Source organism: Phasianus colchicus, chromosome 7 (assembly GCF_987193195.1).
Source record: "Phasianus colchicus chromosome 7, bPhaCol1.hap1.1, whole genome shotgun sequence".
In the NCBI taxonomy this organism is placed as follows: Eukaryota; Metazoa; Chordata; class Aves; order Galliformes; family Phasianidae; genus Phasianus; species Phasianus colchicus.
The window spans coordinates 34,746,055-34,763,036 of record NC_143442.1 but is presented as its reverse complement, the minus strand read 5'-3'; the positions used below and the strand labels follow the sequence as shown (position 1 = coordinate 34,763,036).

At 50.9% G+C, this 16,982-nt stretch overlaps 1 protein-coding gene across 3 annotated transcripts; it reads right to left on the bottom strand.

Annotated features, from left to right (window-relative positions):
• Positions 1-1,847: 1,847 nt before the first annotated feature.
• ASB18 (ankyrin repeat and SOCS box containing 18) lies at positions 1,848-15,173 on the bottom strand. 3 transcript variants are annotated; one of them, XM_031604464.2, is made up of 6 exons: positions 14,981-15,173; positions 12,140-12,289; positions 11,134-11,401; positions 4,083-4,581; positions 3,298-3,411; positions 1,850-2,565 (listed from the first exon to the last, which is right to left on the bottom strand). In XM_031604464.2, exons 2-6 carry the CDS (start codon positions 12,180-12,182, stop codon positions 2,380-2,382), a joined length of 1,110 nt encoding a protein of 369 aa, XP_031460324.2. In that variant the 5' UTR covers positions 12,183-12,289; positions 14,981-15,173; the 3' UTR covers positions 1,850-2,379. The 3 variants fall into 3 exon arrangements, with proteins under 3 accessions (XP_090000656.1, XP_031460324.2, XP_090000655.1); XM_090144529.1 differs by having other exon boundaries at positions 1,851-2,565; positions 12,140-12,387; XM_090144530.1 differs by lacking the exon at positions 14,981-15,173 and having other exon boundaries at positions 1,848-2,565; positions 12,140-12,387.
• Between the last annotated feature and the right edge of the window lie 1,809 nt (positions 15,174-16,982).

Sequence of the window (16,982 nt, the reverse complement as noted above, 5' to 3'; positions counted from 1 at the left end):
ATCATTTCAGACATCAATAGAAGGAACAGCATCTTTACTAATACAGCAGCACTTCCCAATCTCTGCCTGTAAACACTCCCTTTCCCCATAGCTCCTGATTATATCTGATTTCATTTAAAGCCATGGGGGATTATAAATGCTCATGCAATCAGGTTCATTAGGACTTCAAAATCTCATTTCTGATTCGTATCGCTTTGCGCATCGCCCGCCCCGGCGCGCTGCCACCGCTCTGCAAACCCAAAGCCGGGGCCGGGTCGGGGCCGGGGGGGGGACTCCGATAGGAGCACGGGACCCCCCCGGGGCTTTTGGGCCGGCTCTTGCCCGGGGTGGGGGGATCAGGACCCTGCAGGGACCCCACGATGGGAGAATTCGGGATCCCTATTGGGATCTCCATTGGATTTTCCCTCGTGGTCCATTTGGGATCATTCTCGGAGTCCCCTCTGGGGTCTCCTCCGGGCTCTCCCCTGGAATCCCTTTATTAGGTGTCCCCTCCCCTTTGCGGTCCCCTCCGGTCTCTCCCTGCCCCATTCCGTTCCCAGCCCCCTACAAGCGCAGCGCACGGCCGCCTTCATTCCCACCTTTTGGGGCTTTTTGGGGACGGGAGCTGCCGGGCGGGGCTCTCGGCATCCCCTACGGCTGCGGGGAGTGGGGAGCAGAACCGGACCCGACCCCCCGGGGCAGGGCGAGGAGCGGGGGCTCCGACATTCCGCCTTAATAGCGGCTTAATAGGAACCGCGTTCCATAAACCACGCGCATCCAGAGAGACCGACAAAAGCCTCCCGGAAAGCCTTCATTTCACCCAAATGTATCGTGTGTTAGCTGCCTCAGTAATTTAATTGGAATGAAACGTGAAAAATGTGTCATTTTTGAAGAATTTATGCATCGCTTCCCGGAAATCTCATTGTCTTAACTAGCAGCCTACTGCGTTCTGTTTAGCAGTCATAATCGCATTTTTATGTGGCTCCGTATTACAAGTTAATGCGACCTCCCGCCTCCGGCTGCCGTTCAGCCCCCGCCCGCTCACTGCCCTCCGCGGCTGCGGAGAACTGCGCGGCCGCGCAACTTTGCAAAACCAACAACAAAAGCAGCGCAAAACTATTTTGTGCTTATTATTGTTTCTATCCTTTTTATCGATTTTTTTTTTTTTTTCCCCCGGTCGGGATTTGGATTTTTTTTTTTTTTAATTTTGCCTTCTTTCTTTCTTTCATTCTTCCCTTGTCTTTTAGTTGCCTTTTACGACGTCCTTAGATTTCTTTTTTTATCTTTATTTTTTATTTTACCTTTCCTCTCTCTCTCTTATTTCGCTTTCTGTCCCACCTCCCACCCCCCCAACCCCCTTCCCTCCCTTCCCACCGGCCGCGCTCCGCCGTTCCCACGGCGCCCCCTGCGGGACGCGCGCAGACGCGCAGCCGCCGCGTCCCACGCGTGTCCGCGGATCCCCCCGCGCACTTCCCGCTGTCTCCTAGCACAGCCCCGCTAGGGCACGGCATCTCTCCTCCCAACAGCTTCCAATTCCCCACTTAAACCCCGAAACAAACGTGCAAATCAACCGTGCCACCACCGGGACCGAGCAGCGTGTCACACGTGCTTTGTAGTGGGGTAATTCCCGTGGCCCAGGAGTTGGAGACAAGAGGCATGGATGGCACATCTGTGCACATCTGGCAGGGATCACATCCAGAACTCCGGTGAGGAACTTCTTTCCCTTCCCCATCTCCATGCTCAGCACCGGCTGCGGGAATCAGGGCCCCCATCCTGTACCCATCACTGTACTGAATAGAGGAGAGCTGTATGGGTGCAGAGCTCTGTGCAGCATCCAGCCCAACAAGAAAAAAGGCTGATTCTCCCCCTCTCCATTATTTTATTTGATAGTGAGTGTCATTGAGCAGTGAAACAATTGGGTGAGTGCTTCCAAGGGCTGTGTGTGCACACGTGCTTTGCTTCAGCCTGTCAATCATATGGGGATCCAAATGCTCCCTGCTGCTTTGTGCCAAGGCACCACAGGCAAAGCCCAAAGGGCTGCACACCCACCATCCTCTGTGCCTGGTGACAACGACAGGCAGAATGAGCACAGGAGGTGGCACCGCAGCCAGGGCAGTGGGTGAGAATCCTTGTGAGCTCCTTGATCCTGAATGCCACCCACACCTGCAGCACGCCTGTAGCAGCCACTCCTCATTTTATTACTCCTTATAATCCACAGAAAGCACAATTAGAAAAGAAAGAAACAAACAAATCGATACCAAATTACAGCTGAAAGCACATTTTGGTTGTGTTAGAAGTCCCAGAAAAGCAGCGATCTGTCACGACGACGACGGTGGCTCCTCTGCTTGGCCAGCAGCAATGGATGCTGCCACAGGGAAGATGCAGAGGATGGCTGTGCATTCAGAGCAGGACACCCTCAGGTTCCAGCAGCAGGTAATCCAGCAGTGGTTTGGGCACGGGCAGTGATGGGATGAGGCAGTGGCACCGGCTGCCAAATTTCTTCCGAATGGTGGAACGGCACAGGTGCTGTAGGGACCGGACTGTGCCTGCCAGGCGGAACAAGGACTCATAGAATGGCTGGTGCTGCTGCAAAGGGAGGCAGGGAAAATAAATGAGCACCTTATTATTATTACTATTATTTAGTTCAGCCAAACAAGCCAGAGATGGAGATGTAAGGGGAGGAGGTAAGAAATCCGCCATCGGTGTTCGGTGACGCAAAGCTGAGATGGTGTGCTCTGTTAAAATGGGCTTCAATGCTTACAGCTACACTTATTTTTGTTTTCTATTTTTATTCTTTTTCCCTCCTGTAGTGGAAATGCTAAGTCATGGCCTGAAGCAGTGATTGAGCACCTGGTGGGAAGGCAGGGCCAACCCAGGGGAGCTCAGGTGAAAACAATGTACCTGAGTGACTGGAAGGGCTGGATCCACCAGGATCCACCCCTTCCCAGACCTTATTTAAGAGTTGGCAGTGGAGGTGAGGGCATTTTTTTGTTGGAGGTCCCCGTCTTCTAAAGGTAAGCTGAGGTCTTCTAAAGGTAACATCCATCCATCCCATCTCTCTCATTTGCTGCAGCCAAAGACTTTGCCACCCTGCTTTTGTGGCACCCATTATAGCACTACAACTCTCAAGGGAAGCTTCAAGTGTTTTGATTTCTTTCTGGGATCCTGTTTGGTTTGTCTGGTCACCTGGAAGCCAGCTGCTCATGACAGCATTTTGATTTCTTTTCCTGGAGAAGGATTTGCTATTACCAGCCCCTGTTTTGGCCCAGTATAGGGATGGGCTGTGCTGCACAGCTGATCCCTCTGCTCCAGCCTTACCTGCAGGACCTCTTCTGGCACAGCCTCCACCCACTTCTCAGAGATGGGAATTTGTGAGTAGGAGTTGATGAGGATTTCAATGATCTCTGGCACAGCTGCACAGGATCTCAGCACCTAGCCATAGGCGAAGAGGGAACAGGTGATTGGGGGGTTAGATGGCATTTCCCAGAGTGGAATGTTCTCTGTAAGCTGTGGATGAGGCTCATCCCTTCCTACTGTGGTCTTAGAGGGTGACTGGGGCGGTCCCTTATGGATCTGAGTTGATATTTGCCTCTGCATATGTTGGATGTGCATTTGAAGACCTGCCTTGTTGTGGCAGTGCTTCACTTGGATGTGGCTCTTGCCTCCTGTTTACATTTTTGGCTTGTGAGTGTTAAGCCTGGGTAATATTTTCTTGATTGTTTGATGTAAAATCAATGAGATGCACAGCCATAAGAAGTCTGCACTGATGGCTGCTGTGCCAAGCCAGTGACATTAGGATGTGTGGAAATGGCCTCGAGTTGCAGCAGGGGAGGTTTAGATTGGTTGTGGGGAAGAACTAATGCTTGGACAGAGCGATCAAGCATTGGAAGGGGCTTCCCAGGGCAGTGATGGAGACCCTATTGCTGGAGATACTTAAGAGATGTGTGGATGTGGCACTGAGGAACACCAATTAGTGGTGCCAGGTGATGGTTGGACTTGATGGTCACAACAAAACCAAGCAGGGGGAATCCTGATTTCAAACCCCACGCACCATGCTATGCCAGCCCACCCACAGCCCAACCTGCACCCACCAACACCAGTACCTTGGCAAAGGCGTGGGGCCATATTTTTTGGGATCCGTAGTTGAGCAGCAGCTGCACGACCAGGTGAGGCCTCAGCTCCTGCTTGAAGGCAGCCGCCTGCAGCACACAGCCCAGTGGGGAGATGCCGTTGTAGTCAATGGCATTGACATCTGCCCCACGTCTCAGCAGGAACCTCACCAGCACGTTGTTGGCTGCCCCACAGGCTTCGTGCAGAGGGCTCCTCTGCAGCTCGTCACGTGCTTCCAGCTTGGCTCCATGCACAACGAGCAGCCTGCAAAGCTGCAGGGCATCCTCAGCAACATCTGGGTCCTGCCTGCAGACTAAGCCCAAAGCTGTCTCACCCTTGGTGCTGCGGGCATCCACGTCTGCCCCGTGCCTCAGATAGAGGTGGGCATGGTCATAGAGGCCGTGCTTGGCTGCCACGTGCAGTGCTGTCTCCCCGCTGTCCTCGCTGGGCAGGTCAATGGTGGCTCCATGTTTCAGCAGCAGCTCGGCGCATCTGTAAAGCCATGGTATGGGTGTGTGTTGGGGGGCCTGCAGAGAGGATGGGGAAGGGTTGGGATCCCATGGGGCCGTGGTGTTGAGGGGCAACCATTTGTTACAGGGTGCGGCACAGGGCTGCTCTGCACTTTGGTGCCATGTTTCCACTCTGGTGGTGGTTTGGACAACGTTTTCCTCTTGTCTTAGAGCAATATCATTCATTTTTTTGACTGCTATCACAACCAAGGTCATGCTGTCCCTACACCACAGGGGGATGGGGGCTCTCAGCCTGGCTGTGCCCGTACTCATGCAGATGCTTGGCCATGGGCTGGGTTCTGTTCCAAATAAAAGACCAGAGTGAGGGCAGGTAGGGAGATGGGTTCCTTCACGCTGCCCATCTGTTGGGAATTTCATCTCCTGGGGTGCTTTGGAGCAGATCTACATAACCCAAATCCTCAGCTGACATTCATGCACTGGAGCCAAGTGGCACCATTTGGGACACCCTCTTCCACCTGAGGTCAGGAATCCTTCTGACAACAGATAGAAGCTGAAGGAGCTGGGTATGCTGCCACAGGTTTTGTGTGTATATGTGTCTGAGTCAGCTGATGTGATCAGCCAGTCCTAATGAATCAGGATGGCTGCCATGTTTCCTGCTGGGTGCTGTGGGGACAGTGAGGCACGGCAATGTCACCATAAAGCTGCAGGGGCTGAGCTTTGTGCCACCAAGCACTTGTTTTTTAGCTATTTCAGATGTTTTCTGGGGCTTTCTGCGGGGTCAGGCAGTGATGCAGAAGCAAAATGAGGGGAAGCTGAGTGGGAACAGAGAGGGATGGGGAAGAAGAGGAGCCTTGGGGTAGAAGCATGGTGCCAGGGCAGTGCTTGTTTTGTCTGGCCCAGGTGAATGGTAACATACATGGGGATAATAACAGAAGTGTTAATAATAATAATAAATAAAACAAAGGTTACTTGAGGCTCTCTAGTTCTGCAGCAGCACTCCTTCTTGAGGCTTGCTAAGAACTTGCTGTCCTTGGCAGTGCAGGACCTGACAGCACCTCCCTGGGCTGCTCTCCTGTGCTTATGAAACCCCAGTTTGCTGGGGAAGCTGCTGCAGAACAGCGTGGCCAGGATATTTCTTCAGCCTTTGCTGCTGTAGTGCTTCCAGACACTGCCAGACTGCACTGGATCTGCTGCCAGTGTTTCGACAAGACATTAAAAGAACCCCAAGGTCTCGCTTTTTAATTGGTCTCTTTAGTTCTGAGGCTGCAGAATGCGCAGGAATCTTCTACTGAACACTTTCTCTGTGCTCTGTGTCCATTGTTCCTTAATTGATGTTTGAGGCTATTGACCTAAAACAGTCCTCTGAATTTAGGCTTTGTGAAAAACACAATCTGACAATGCAGGTGATAAACTCAGGGCTGGTTGTCACGCATACTTGTCCCTGCTTTTCTTTTTGGGAAGGAATGAATTTGCCCCAGAACTGTTGCATGTACTGGGCAGTTCCCACTTTACTCTAAAACACAAGTAACCCCTGTTTCAAGCAATGACTTAATTTTTTTCCACTGGTCCAATAGCATATTTCTGCCATAGGTGAGAGCATGCAGCAGCCCAGCACCTTGCTAGGAGGTGTGGAGGGGAGTCTGGAGGAAGAGGCTGTGCTGCAGTGATCACATCCCATGGAGCAGGAATGTATTGCAGGACAGCTGGCATTGCAGGAAGTCAAACTCCTTTCAACTTCCCAAATATTGCTCCAGACACACAGGTTTGGAAACCCCACCTTCCCCAGATGCTGTTTTTGTTATTGAGTTCTGTGTCTTCATCTCATTCAACTTGCTGGAGGAAACCCAAGTTGTCTGGTGGTGAGTTTTCCCTCTGGAATGCCAGTGAAGGGCTATAAATAAGGGGTGATCTCCTGTGGAAATTGTGGGCCTCCTGTTTCAATGTATGGGGCAAAAGCAGGTGCTGGTTAGCAGCCAGCCTGGGGCTGTAGATAGGGTAGATGCCATTCATGTTTGCTGGCTATATGCTCTTATTTTAGCATCTAATCTCTGTTGATGAACTCATACGCTCTAACACTTCTCCAGCATGTCTGTCGTCTTGTTTTTCTATTCATATCTTGTTGTTTACCATCAAGGTAGGCTGAAATCCCATTGAACAAAGCTGGGTTAAACTTGTTTTTAAGTCTTCTCTGCTTTGGTTTTCCAGGAGTACTGCAAGAAGAGCTTAGTGCAGCCAAACTTAAGATGTGAGGTGGCAAAAGAAACCACCAGCCTGCTGCTGTCATCTGGTGCCTATCTTGGTGCCTTGGGTGCTTTCTAAAGGGCAAAGTGCCCTCAGCTCTGCCCCTTTGGCCTATAGCCCTAGCAGTACATCGTGAAGGTGCCACAGAGATGAATGGTGATCAGAGATTGGTATGAAACATCATAGCCAGGCTAGGAAAGCGAGCTTTGGTTTGAAATGAGATGCAATGAGCAGCCAGCAGGAGGAGCAGAAGGCAGGGGCAGACTCAGGGTAATTCTTGTCCCAAAACCGGAGTTAGCTCTCAATATTTGTATGAAAATCTGTTTGTTTTGCTGCTGCTGCTTTTCTTTTTCCCTCCCCAGGGTTGAAGTGAGGCTTTCCTGTCCTTTACTTGCTTGTTTTTCATGGCAAGGGCTGCTCAGAGTGAACTGCTCTTGATCTTGTCTGTCATTTCCTGCAGCTTGGGAAACGTTCACGAGCCTGAATACAAGGATAACTTTCCTTAATACCATTAGAAAAGAGAAGAGGAAGATGCTTTTCTTTAAAATGAAATGTCACCCATTGGGTGGAGAAAGCCCATTGGAAACTGATGGTGATGCTTGAGCCGTGGGCTGGATGTGGAGGGATGCTGCCCAGTGCCTGAGTGTGTCTTTGCCAAATCTTCACAAGCAGTGGGTATGCAGCTGTCTTACACCTCATCTTGGCACATTCTTGTTACATCTCATCCTTTTTCTTCTTGAAAGCCCTTTTCTTTTCCAAAGAAGGCTCCTGTTGGGTTGTGCTTTGTGTCTGCTCTGAGCGCATTCCTTCCTGCCCAAGGTCCATCACAGAGGTGGCCTTCCTTGGGTGGGGAATACATTTCCAAAGCAGCGGCTCTGAATGCTCTGAGTTTTGTATTCCAGCAATGCCAAATGGAGCAGAGGACTTGATTTAGCACTAGATGATGCTAAATGCTGCCTTTTTAAAATCCATGCTCTTTTTTTTATTTGCAGCAACCTCTCTCTGGCTGCACCTGGTGAGGGTGGGCTGATAGTTGGATTAGATGATCATAGAGGCCTCTTCCAACCTTAATGATTCTATGATTCTACAGTTCTGGGAGGAGGAGACCATTCTTGCTCCTATTTTCTGCTGGCTTCTCCCAGACTTGCCTTTTGCTTGAGCTAACATCACCTAAAAGCACCTCCCTGAGCCCCAGTGCTTGCCCCTTGCCTCATTTTATATTGCTGGGAGTCCCAAGGACACAAAATCCTCTCTTCACCGATTCTTATGTTTTATCTCCTGTCCCTAAAGCTGGAGGGTCAGAGCTAGAAGACAATTTCTCTTCCACCTCTCAGGGTGGAGAAAAATAAAGTGAACACAAAGATCCAAGCCAGGCATGATAAATTTCTTTCCAAGTGTGCCACCTACTCCAGAAACACAATTTTGAAGGGGTTTGGGTGGCATTAGCACAACAAAGGAGAAAAAGAGTTGATGACTGAGGGCTTTTGTCATGCCAGCAGGTGGCTCTGGCTGGAAGGTCAGTCTAACAGATGTGTCTGATTGCTGGAAGCCCACAGTATCAGCACAATTTGCATTGCATTGCTCGACATGGCACAGGGCAATAAGGAGTCGTTAAGCCAAGAGTGCCATCTCTTCCCACCCTTAGCATGGCAAACCCTCTTCTGTAAGCGAGAGGCTGGGGATGGGGAGCTCTGGGGGGCTTTACCTCCAAAGAGGCCCATTGGGAATCCTGTGCTCTTTGGACAGCATTTCTAACCTGGCAGATCTGAAGGAGGACTGCAGAGCAGAGGCTCAGTTGGTGCCTGTTGTTGAGTTTGCCATCCCTTCTGCTGGGGGTACTGCTATGGGATGGGGGGAGAAAGCATCCTATTCTCCATTGAAACCACCCCGTGCCTGCTTGCCATCCTGCACTCACCCATGCGGAGAGCAGAGCCTCTTCCTCTCCCCCTCAATTATTTTTATTTTATTTTTTTGGGGTGCCAATGAAGGCGCTCTCCTTTAATCATCCCGGCTTGAGAGGGAAACGAGAGAGAGCCAGGGAGAGAGTGCAGTGAATTTAGAGACTCATCTTACCCCACCATGTTAATTATCTCTGCTGTAAAAAAGAGGTCAAGGAGAGGAACTCTACTAAATAGGACGACGTTGGCATGAACAGCTCCTAAAGTGAAGAAGGTAAGACTGAACTTTACTGGAACTTTTTTTTTTTAAATCTCTTCAAAAAGCTCCTAGATTAAAGCTCTGATATCCTTTTTGTTGAAATCTCATGGATTCTGAAGCTCAAATGGCTGGAAGGAAGCCCAGATAATTTTTTTTATCCCAGTCACTGAGAGGCTCAAAGGTTTTAAGTCCTGCCCCCATGGTGAATTGCCGAGTATATGGGAATATAGAAGAACCCAGCACATTGGTGTTCTGGCCATTGTTATCAAGAGGGAGAAAAATAAAATAGCTCTCTATGTAGGTCAATGACCTGCTCTTTATTGTCAGTAAAAAATTAAGGATGACCTAAAATCTACTACTTAAAAAAAAAAAAAAAAAAGACAGGGTAAAGTAGTCTCCCCCTAATCAAAGAGGAAATGTTTGTGTTACTCAAGCTTGACCTCCTCAGTCTCTAACTTTAGCAAAGTCTTTGCAATTGAAAAGCAGTGGTCGAAACCTCAAAACCTGTCTGAAATGTCTATTAATTTTTGATCTTTCAAGGGAGTTGGCTTAGTTATTGTAGAAGCCCCCGTAGCGCCGGGTAGCGTAGTTAAGGGTCTCTCAGCATTTCCATTATAAAGCTCCAATATTCAAGGGCTTATCACTCAGCTGTTTCCACGTTGCACCTGCCTGGTCCCTGTGTTGTCTTTTTTGCTGGCTCACCTGCCATCCCCCTCCACCTCTTTGGGGGGAATAGCGTGCAGATTGGTGACGGCTCTAACATTGGGATGTCTCTTATGTTTTGCTCAGACCTCTGTGGGATGAGGGATGCGCTGGTTGGCGGCCACATCCTGAGCCCCTTCCTCATTGTTTCTAGATTGAAGGGGCTTAAAACGCACCAGGTGGGGCTTTGGGGAATGCTGGTGAGATGGTTTGGGGGCTGATGGATCGGCAGTGTATCACCAGAGAAGGGCTGTCCAGGAGAGCCCAAGGGAAGGAAGGAGAAGCAGCTTGTTATTAATGACAAGGGCTGTTGGTGCCATCCTCCCTCACCCTTCCAGCCTGGGAAGTAATTTGTGTTGTGGGCGCCGACACAGCCCTCATCGCATCAAGGCTGTGTTTGATTAATACAGGGATTTTGGCTGAATGGTTTGTGTCTTCTGCTGTATTGCAGAGGCTCTTATTTATATGACGGGTTTGAGATATTTATGTCTGAAAACCTTTTCCTCTCCGGCTGCCTTTCTTTTGCCGAGCTCTTGCTTGAACAGCTCTCTGACATCTGGCCCACAATACATTGGATCTGTAGTGGGTACCTTGCCTTCAACACCTACTTCTATTTAAGCTCGCTGCCTGCCTTAAGGGGAGAGGTTTGAAGCCAGGGTGGCTTTTGACTGAAGCTGGCAGGCAATGAAATTCGCTGCAGCCCTAAGCGGTTTCATCAGGATATCAAGGGGCCGAGCTCTTTTTAAAATCCTGATTCCCCGGGCCTAATGATTCAGGCACTTAAAGTCCTACTGGGCTGAAACTAGACACACACACATGCACACACAAAGCCCACGGAGAGGGCAAACACATGTATTTCTAAATGCAACATCCGTGCCTGTGTCTGAAGCACTGAGACTGATGCAGCCGAAAAGGGGAGCGGATGCGCGTGGCTGAGCCTCAGAAACCAGGATAAACTGAGATAATCCTAATTGGGATGGACCCACCCATGGGACAAGGGTGCAGGGTGCATCAGATTAGGAAGAGCGAGTGCCCTAAATGGCACTGATATCTCATGTGGATGGGGCTGAAGGTCAGGGAAGAAAACCCCAAGTGGAAGCATGGTAGCTGTGTGACCCTGGGCATGGTGATTTTTTGAGACAATTCATTAAAGGAGGAAGAAAAAGCACGTGGATGCTCCCAGCCACAGGAAGGGGACCTGAGCAATGCTTGGCACAGAGACATCCTCTTCCAGGAGCATGGGTGGTTCTCATGTGCTGCTTGGAAAGGGCTCTGTAAAGCCTCCTCCATCCTCCAACCCCCTGCCCAGCCTTATGGCATCAGCCCTTCTGACCGCTTCCAAGCCAGGAGGATGCGATCGGAGAGGATGCCCTCATGTGACAGCTACACCAATCCAGGAGCAGCGATGGGAGCAGGCTGGGGATCTTTGCAAGGACAGTGGTAGCACGGGTTTGGGGGAAGATCCTCCCCTTACCGCAGCGAGTTGCGGGTGGTGCAGAGATGCAGCGGGGCCAGCCCCTCGTCGCTCCGGAGGTTGGGATCAGCCTGGTGCTCCAACAGTAGCTCGACACAGGCAGCGTGCCCCCCACGGCAGGCTTCATGCAGAGGGGCCCAGCCCCCCGGTGCCAGATCGGGGTCAGCTTGACGACGCAGGAGGTGCCGCAGGCAGGCGGTGTGGCCCCTGCTGGCGGCGATGCACAGCGGTGTGCTCAGCTCCTGCTTGTATTCCAGCGACCACAGCCCTGCAGGGGTGATGGAGATGCGTGAGGATGGGCTCGAGAAGTTTAGAAGCCCTCAGCCTTGCAGGTATTTAGGAGACACATAGTTGTGGCACTGAGGGGTACGGCTTGGTGATGGGAGTCAGTAAGTCAAGTTTAATGGTTGGGCTTGGTTATCCTGAAGTTTTTGGTCCAACCAAGGTAATGCTATGATTTTGTTGCATGGTATGAGAAGACACTCGTGCCAGGTAGATAAATACCTTTGCTGCTGCAGGTTCTGTTCCTTCCCCTCTGCTGTGGGCAGCTGCTGAAAGCCAGCCCATGGGTTTCCTGCCCACAGCAGGGCAGGAGGAACTGTTCTTGCTGGTACAAAGCCAGCCCAGCATCTCATTACTGCCAGACAGGAGCGAGGTGACCTCTCCCAGCTGCCATTAAGGAATCTGGGCTGCAAGCCCTCTTGCAAGCATGCCTGACCCACAGGGTGCCCCCATCCCAGCCTGGAAAATGATGTGAGCACACGCTTCTTGCACTTTCCAGCCCCTCCATGTTAGTATGCACGGAACAGAAGAAAGCAACCAAAGTGCTGAGTGTTTCTGGCTAAGGTAGAAGGGCTAAGGCAACCCTTTAGCCAGAAAGGAGGCATCTCAGGAATAGGTTACAATGAAGGCAGCACCAGGCACTTTGGTGTGCAGTGCACCTCCCATTTGGTTAGGTTAGTAAATACCTGGGGTTGATCTGGGCTGTTTTTTAAAGAAAAAGTACCTGAGAGTCCATAAAATGCTTGGCTTTTCACCCGCCACTCCATCTCATTTTTACTGATCTCAAAAACCAGGTTGACATCTTCATAGTATCTGTCTGTCAGCACCTGCAGGCTCCTCAGGTTCCCTGTGACCAGGGCTTGGTAGTACTTCTCTGCAGGAGATGTGGGTGGATGCTGTGAATCCAGTTTGGGAGAAATCTGCAGCCTCTCTGTCACTGGTCCTGGTAACTTGTCCATGCCAGTGCTTCCCCTGCAGCCGGGAGGGCAGAGGGGCTTTTATAGGTCATTGTTTCCATTGTCCTGTCCTCATTGTCTAATTATAATCCAGTTAAGGCTCTATTGTTGTGGTATTTATAACTCCAGAGGGGTCAGATGATAATGGATACCCGATACAAAGAGGGTCAGGTGGTCACTGGGCTGTGCATGTTAGCATTGACCCCTTTGGTTCAATGGCTGTTCTAATTGCAGGTGGCAGATTGATCCCAACGCCCTTGTTTTAGGCTGGGAAATGTAACCAGCTCCCATCCGTCCAACCCGATATAAACATTCATGAGCTCTGTATAAGAGAGTATCCAAATGAGAAGGTGTTTTTCTCTATGACACTTTTCCATACCTGTTGGCAATCTCACCACAGCTGCACGGAGAAATCCATGCATTGCATCAGGGGACAGCACCGTGCAGCTGGCGTGTCAGCAAGCCTTCTCAAGGATGCAAAGCACTTGGCAAAGCCCACTGAGGTAAAACCCTCCAGAGCTTTTGGCAGGGGGAACTGCTTCTCCTGCAATGCCTTGTATAGGAGAGAAAGGACCCAGCCTGCTCCAAGGAGGGGGCTTGCAGCCATCCGCTCCCTCAAGGTCATGGGAGAAGTCCGTGGTGGGGCCAAGAATAGAGCTGGCATCTCGTGACTTGTGTCTCGTGGCTCTCAGTTACAAAAAGCCCCACGTCTTCACCTGCCAGCCCTTCCTCATGTGCTCGGGTCCTTCCTGCAGCCCTCTGCAAGGAGGGGTCTTTAGGGCTGCTGCTTAGAGAACCTGTGCATGCCCTGGCTCAGCACGCCCATGCTGTTAGCTTTGCTTGGTGAGGCTGCAGTAACATCAGACTATTTGGCCCTGGAAGAGCAGGGTGCTGAGGAGGCTTGGCTGTGAGTGCCCTGTTGTCACCACCTGCCCAACAGCAGCAGCCTTCCAGAGCATCCCCTTCCCCAGACCACCCTCTGTGTGTGCTGGGGAGCTCACATATTTCTCAGGCAGACGTGGGCTAATTTTGCAAGGGGTGTCTGTGTGTGTTTGCATCTCAGGCATTAAATGCTGCCAACACACTGAAATGCTCCGTGACCCCTTCTTGTGAGCCTTGTAATCAGCATCTATTTGCACGTAGCACTCACTTCTTGGGTCATGCTAATGACAGGTTCAACAGCAGCCCTTGCAGGGAGTTAAAAATAGTCAGGAGTGGTGAGAGCAGAAGAAAAAATCCTTTTGTATCTGAGTGGTACGAGCACACAGGCCTCTCCCAGTTCCCTCATGCAGGAGCCAGCTAAGCCTGGTGTTTTTTCCACTGGTGTGGGTAGAGAAAGCTGTCAGGATGAAGTGGTATTTTCATGTTTTTAAGGGTAATGTTATCATAGAAGCAAGCATAATTTACTGGAGAGAGGATTTGGCAGGCAGAACACCTGCAGAGCATCTCGAGACTGAGTGGAAGTGGGGAAGTCATCCCTGGTTGGGTGTCGAAGGTAAATCATAAAACCATGACGTGGTTTGGGTTGTCAGGGATCCTATAGCCCACCCAGCTCCAACTCCTGCCATGGGTAGGGAGATTTCAGGCTGCCCAGAGTCCCATCCAGCCTGGCCTTGGATAGGGCATCTGCAGCTTCTCTGGGCAGCTGTGCCAGGGCATCACCACCCCCAGGGTGAGGAATTTCTTCCTAATGTCTAATCAAAATCTACCACCTGTAACCCGTGCTTTGTAGTGATGTGTTAGAAGCCATGGGCAAACCTCCATTGGGCAAGCCTGCATTTTGGATGATGGAGGGCTGAGACCTCAGAGTCTACGTGGTGCGCTGTGAAGCTTCAGCTTGTGCCATCCATTCACCCTGCTATCAAGGCCCAGCTCTGAGGGCCTGGGCCTGCCCCAAATTTAACCTGGGATCACCTTACGTGTCCAAAATTCCAAATGCTGGTGAGAAAAGGGTGATCACCCCATTAGCAATAGGCTCGCAACCATTAATCTCTAACGTGGGGCAGCATCTTCACTATCTCCTTGAATACGAGCGTTTGCAGAGTACACCTCATTTAACAAAACATTAAGCATTTTACTTCCCCAGATCAAGCATATCTATTAATAATGACTTAAATTGTCTTCACCAGCTTTGCAATACAAGGAAAATCACACCAAATAGCACAACATGCAAAATCAAAGCGAAAAAAGCAAGAGCTTGTTTCCTAAGCCATTGCCATGAGCTGCCTCATAGCAACCTAGCCATAGCACTGGGGAGACTTCAGACCACGGTCGCTTCTTCTGCCAACCCTAAAGATTCAACATGCAGTCTTTGGTCAGGGTAAAAATCATTGGGGTCCAGATGTGCACGTGTGATTTAAAGCTGCCCTCCGGGAGTGGAAAAACAAGTTGTTATATATATATATATTTTTTCCCCAAGGAAATTTCAGCTGTGTGTGCACACAGGAGCCCTTGATGGAAGGGTGGACGGCCAGCTGCTCCTGGCTTCACGCTGAACCCATGATGGATTTAAGGTTTGCACCCTCCCAGCACCAAAGAAACAGAGATAATTAAGCCAGGTGGGGCTGTCCCACGGTGTTATGCGATAACCCGCCTGCTGTCCCACCTACCTCAGGAGGCTGGTTGTGCAAGGCTGGCTGTGCCAGGCTGGGCTTTACGGGTCCCTGTGAGGCTGGCATGGGCATCCCCAGCTCCTGCTGCAGGGCTGGGTGCTCCCGATGTGGGGACAGCCTGCCGGGCACACGTCACCACATTTATATTGCCGGCGTTGCTCAGCCCCATGTGACAGCACCGTGCCCCCAGCAGAGCCTCTACGGCTGAGCCTCTGGGCAGGAGGACAAAGCAGGATGCAGCAGGGAGGTGGGCGTCACGCCAGCAGCCCCCCCCTGTAAAAGTCCTATGGGTGGGAGCCCTGCAGGACTGGCCTCCTGCTGAAACACGCGCCCGTCAGGAGGCTGCATCGATTTTTCTCTGGGTTTTATTGGGAATTAGCCTTTTTTTTTTTTTTTTTCTCCAGGATTGTCAATTAACATTTAGACGGGAATTAAACCCTACAGCTATTAGCTGCACTAAAAATACAACATGCAGGCTTCCCCTGTCCCCTCCCCTGCCGAAGAGGCGCACGGCGTTAATTACAGTGTGTGAATTCAGCCCGGGTGTGCATCCTGTTTTAGGGGGAATCACATTTCCATCGGCTGGGGGCTGGCTGGCACAGAGCTACCAATTATTTAACCCCTCAGCAATGTTGTGGTGAGATGTCACGTGGAGTGATGAGAGGGAAAGCTGTCTCCAACTGACCTTGCGTCACGTGGCCGCGGATCAGTGCGGAGCTGCTAATGGCATTTGCTAATTAGCAGTCACCCAGCGGTCCAGTCTCTCTCTCCAGCAGCGTGGTCTCCTGCTTGCCTTGTGTGCCTGCCAGCACACACTGGCTTGCTCACGTCCACCAGGTCTTCTTAGTCCTTCTTTGAAGAGCTGTTCCCAATCAGCACTTCACCCACTCTGTACAAGTATCTGGGATTGCCTCAACCCAACTGCAACACCTCGCACCTTGCTGAACCCCATTAGCTCCACGTGGGCCCAGTTTTCAATCCAGTTCTTTCTGGATGGCATCCCATTCTTCTGTTGTATCAGAACACGAGGTCAGAAGGAAGACATTGAGGATCCCAGGATGAGTTCCTGGACCCTGGCACCACCAGGGAGCAGGAGAGGTTCTGGTTTTGCTCCAAGGCTAGGTTAGCTTTCAGCACCTGGAAGCATCATGAATTTGGGAAGGGCAGGTATTTACAGGATGGAAAGAGAGTTTCCCAAGAGCACAGTAATGAGAAAGTTAAGGGAATAATTACTTGCCCTCTGGGAGGAACAAACTCAACTATCCCTTTCTGTACATATGCGTTTCTGAGGGATTGATTTATTCCTTATCAGTGGGCACCTCTGAACTTCACCTGACAGCGTTAATTAGTGAGGACCAGGCCCAGTTCATTACCGGTATGACCTCTCCTTAGCACAGCTGTGGCTCACCAAGGTGGCCATCTGGTTTGTATGCTAGTTCACACCCATCAGGTTGTGCTCCTGCAATGGGTGAGGATCTCCCTTCCATCCCTCACCCACTTGGGAAATTACAGGTTAGGGAAGCATCAGGATGGAGTGGCTGATCCTTGGGGCTGGTCCATCCATCATGTTGGGTGAGCTGTCAGCAGGTACCAGTGCAGAGGTACGTGAGTCCATTGAAGTGCCTCTGGCCTCAGTCGGGGGCTGATTTGGGTTAAAAGCAGCAGTTTTACCTGCAGGATTGAGTTAGTCTCAAGGAGATAAGGAGATGGCTATCCTTCTACTCAGGCATCAGCAGGGTTTGCCTTTGGGGCTGATGTGCCATGCAGAAGTGCATTGATGTGCTGGCACACCTGTGCAGGGAGTGGAGAAAAGAGAAGATACTGGTTGCAGAAGGGCTGAGCCTGGGGCAGTGGGAACCCAGAGGATGGCTGCTTTGGGGTGGCAGGGAGGGGCCTGTCCTGTCAATGACTGATAGAAGTGTGCTCAGCATCCTGCCCGCCTGATTGAGGGGCAAGAGGAATTTTCCCCAGGCAAAGTGTTGTCGGAGCAGGAGGCATG

Excerpts from the sequence above, each read along its gene's own strand:
- ASB18 (XM_090144529.1), bottom strand. The coding sequence starts at position 12,374 with ATGGACAAGTTACCAGGACCAGTGACAGAGAGGCTGCAGATTTCTCCC. Across the intron at positions 4,582-11,133 it reads ACCACCCGCAACTCGCTGCG|ATGCGCCGAGCTGCTGCTGA; the intron begins GTAAGGGGAGGA and ends ATGGCTTTACAG. Across the intron at positions 2,566-3,297 it reads TGCCAGAAGAGGTCCTGCAG|CAGCACCAGCCATTCTATGA; the intron begins GTAAGGCTGGAG and ends CTCCCTTTGCAG.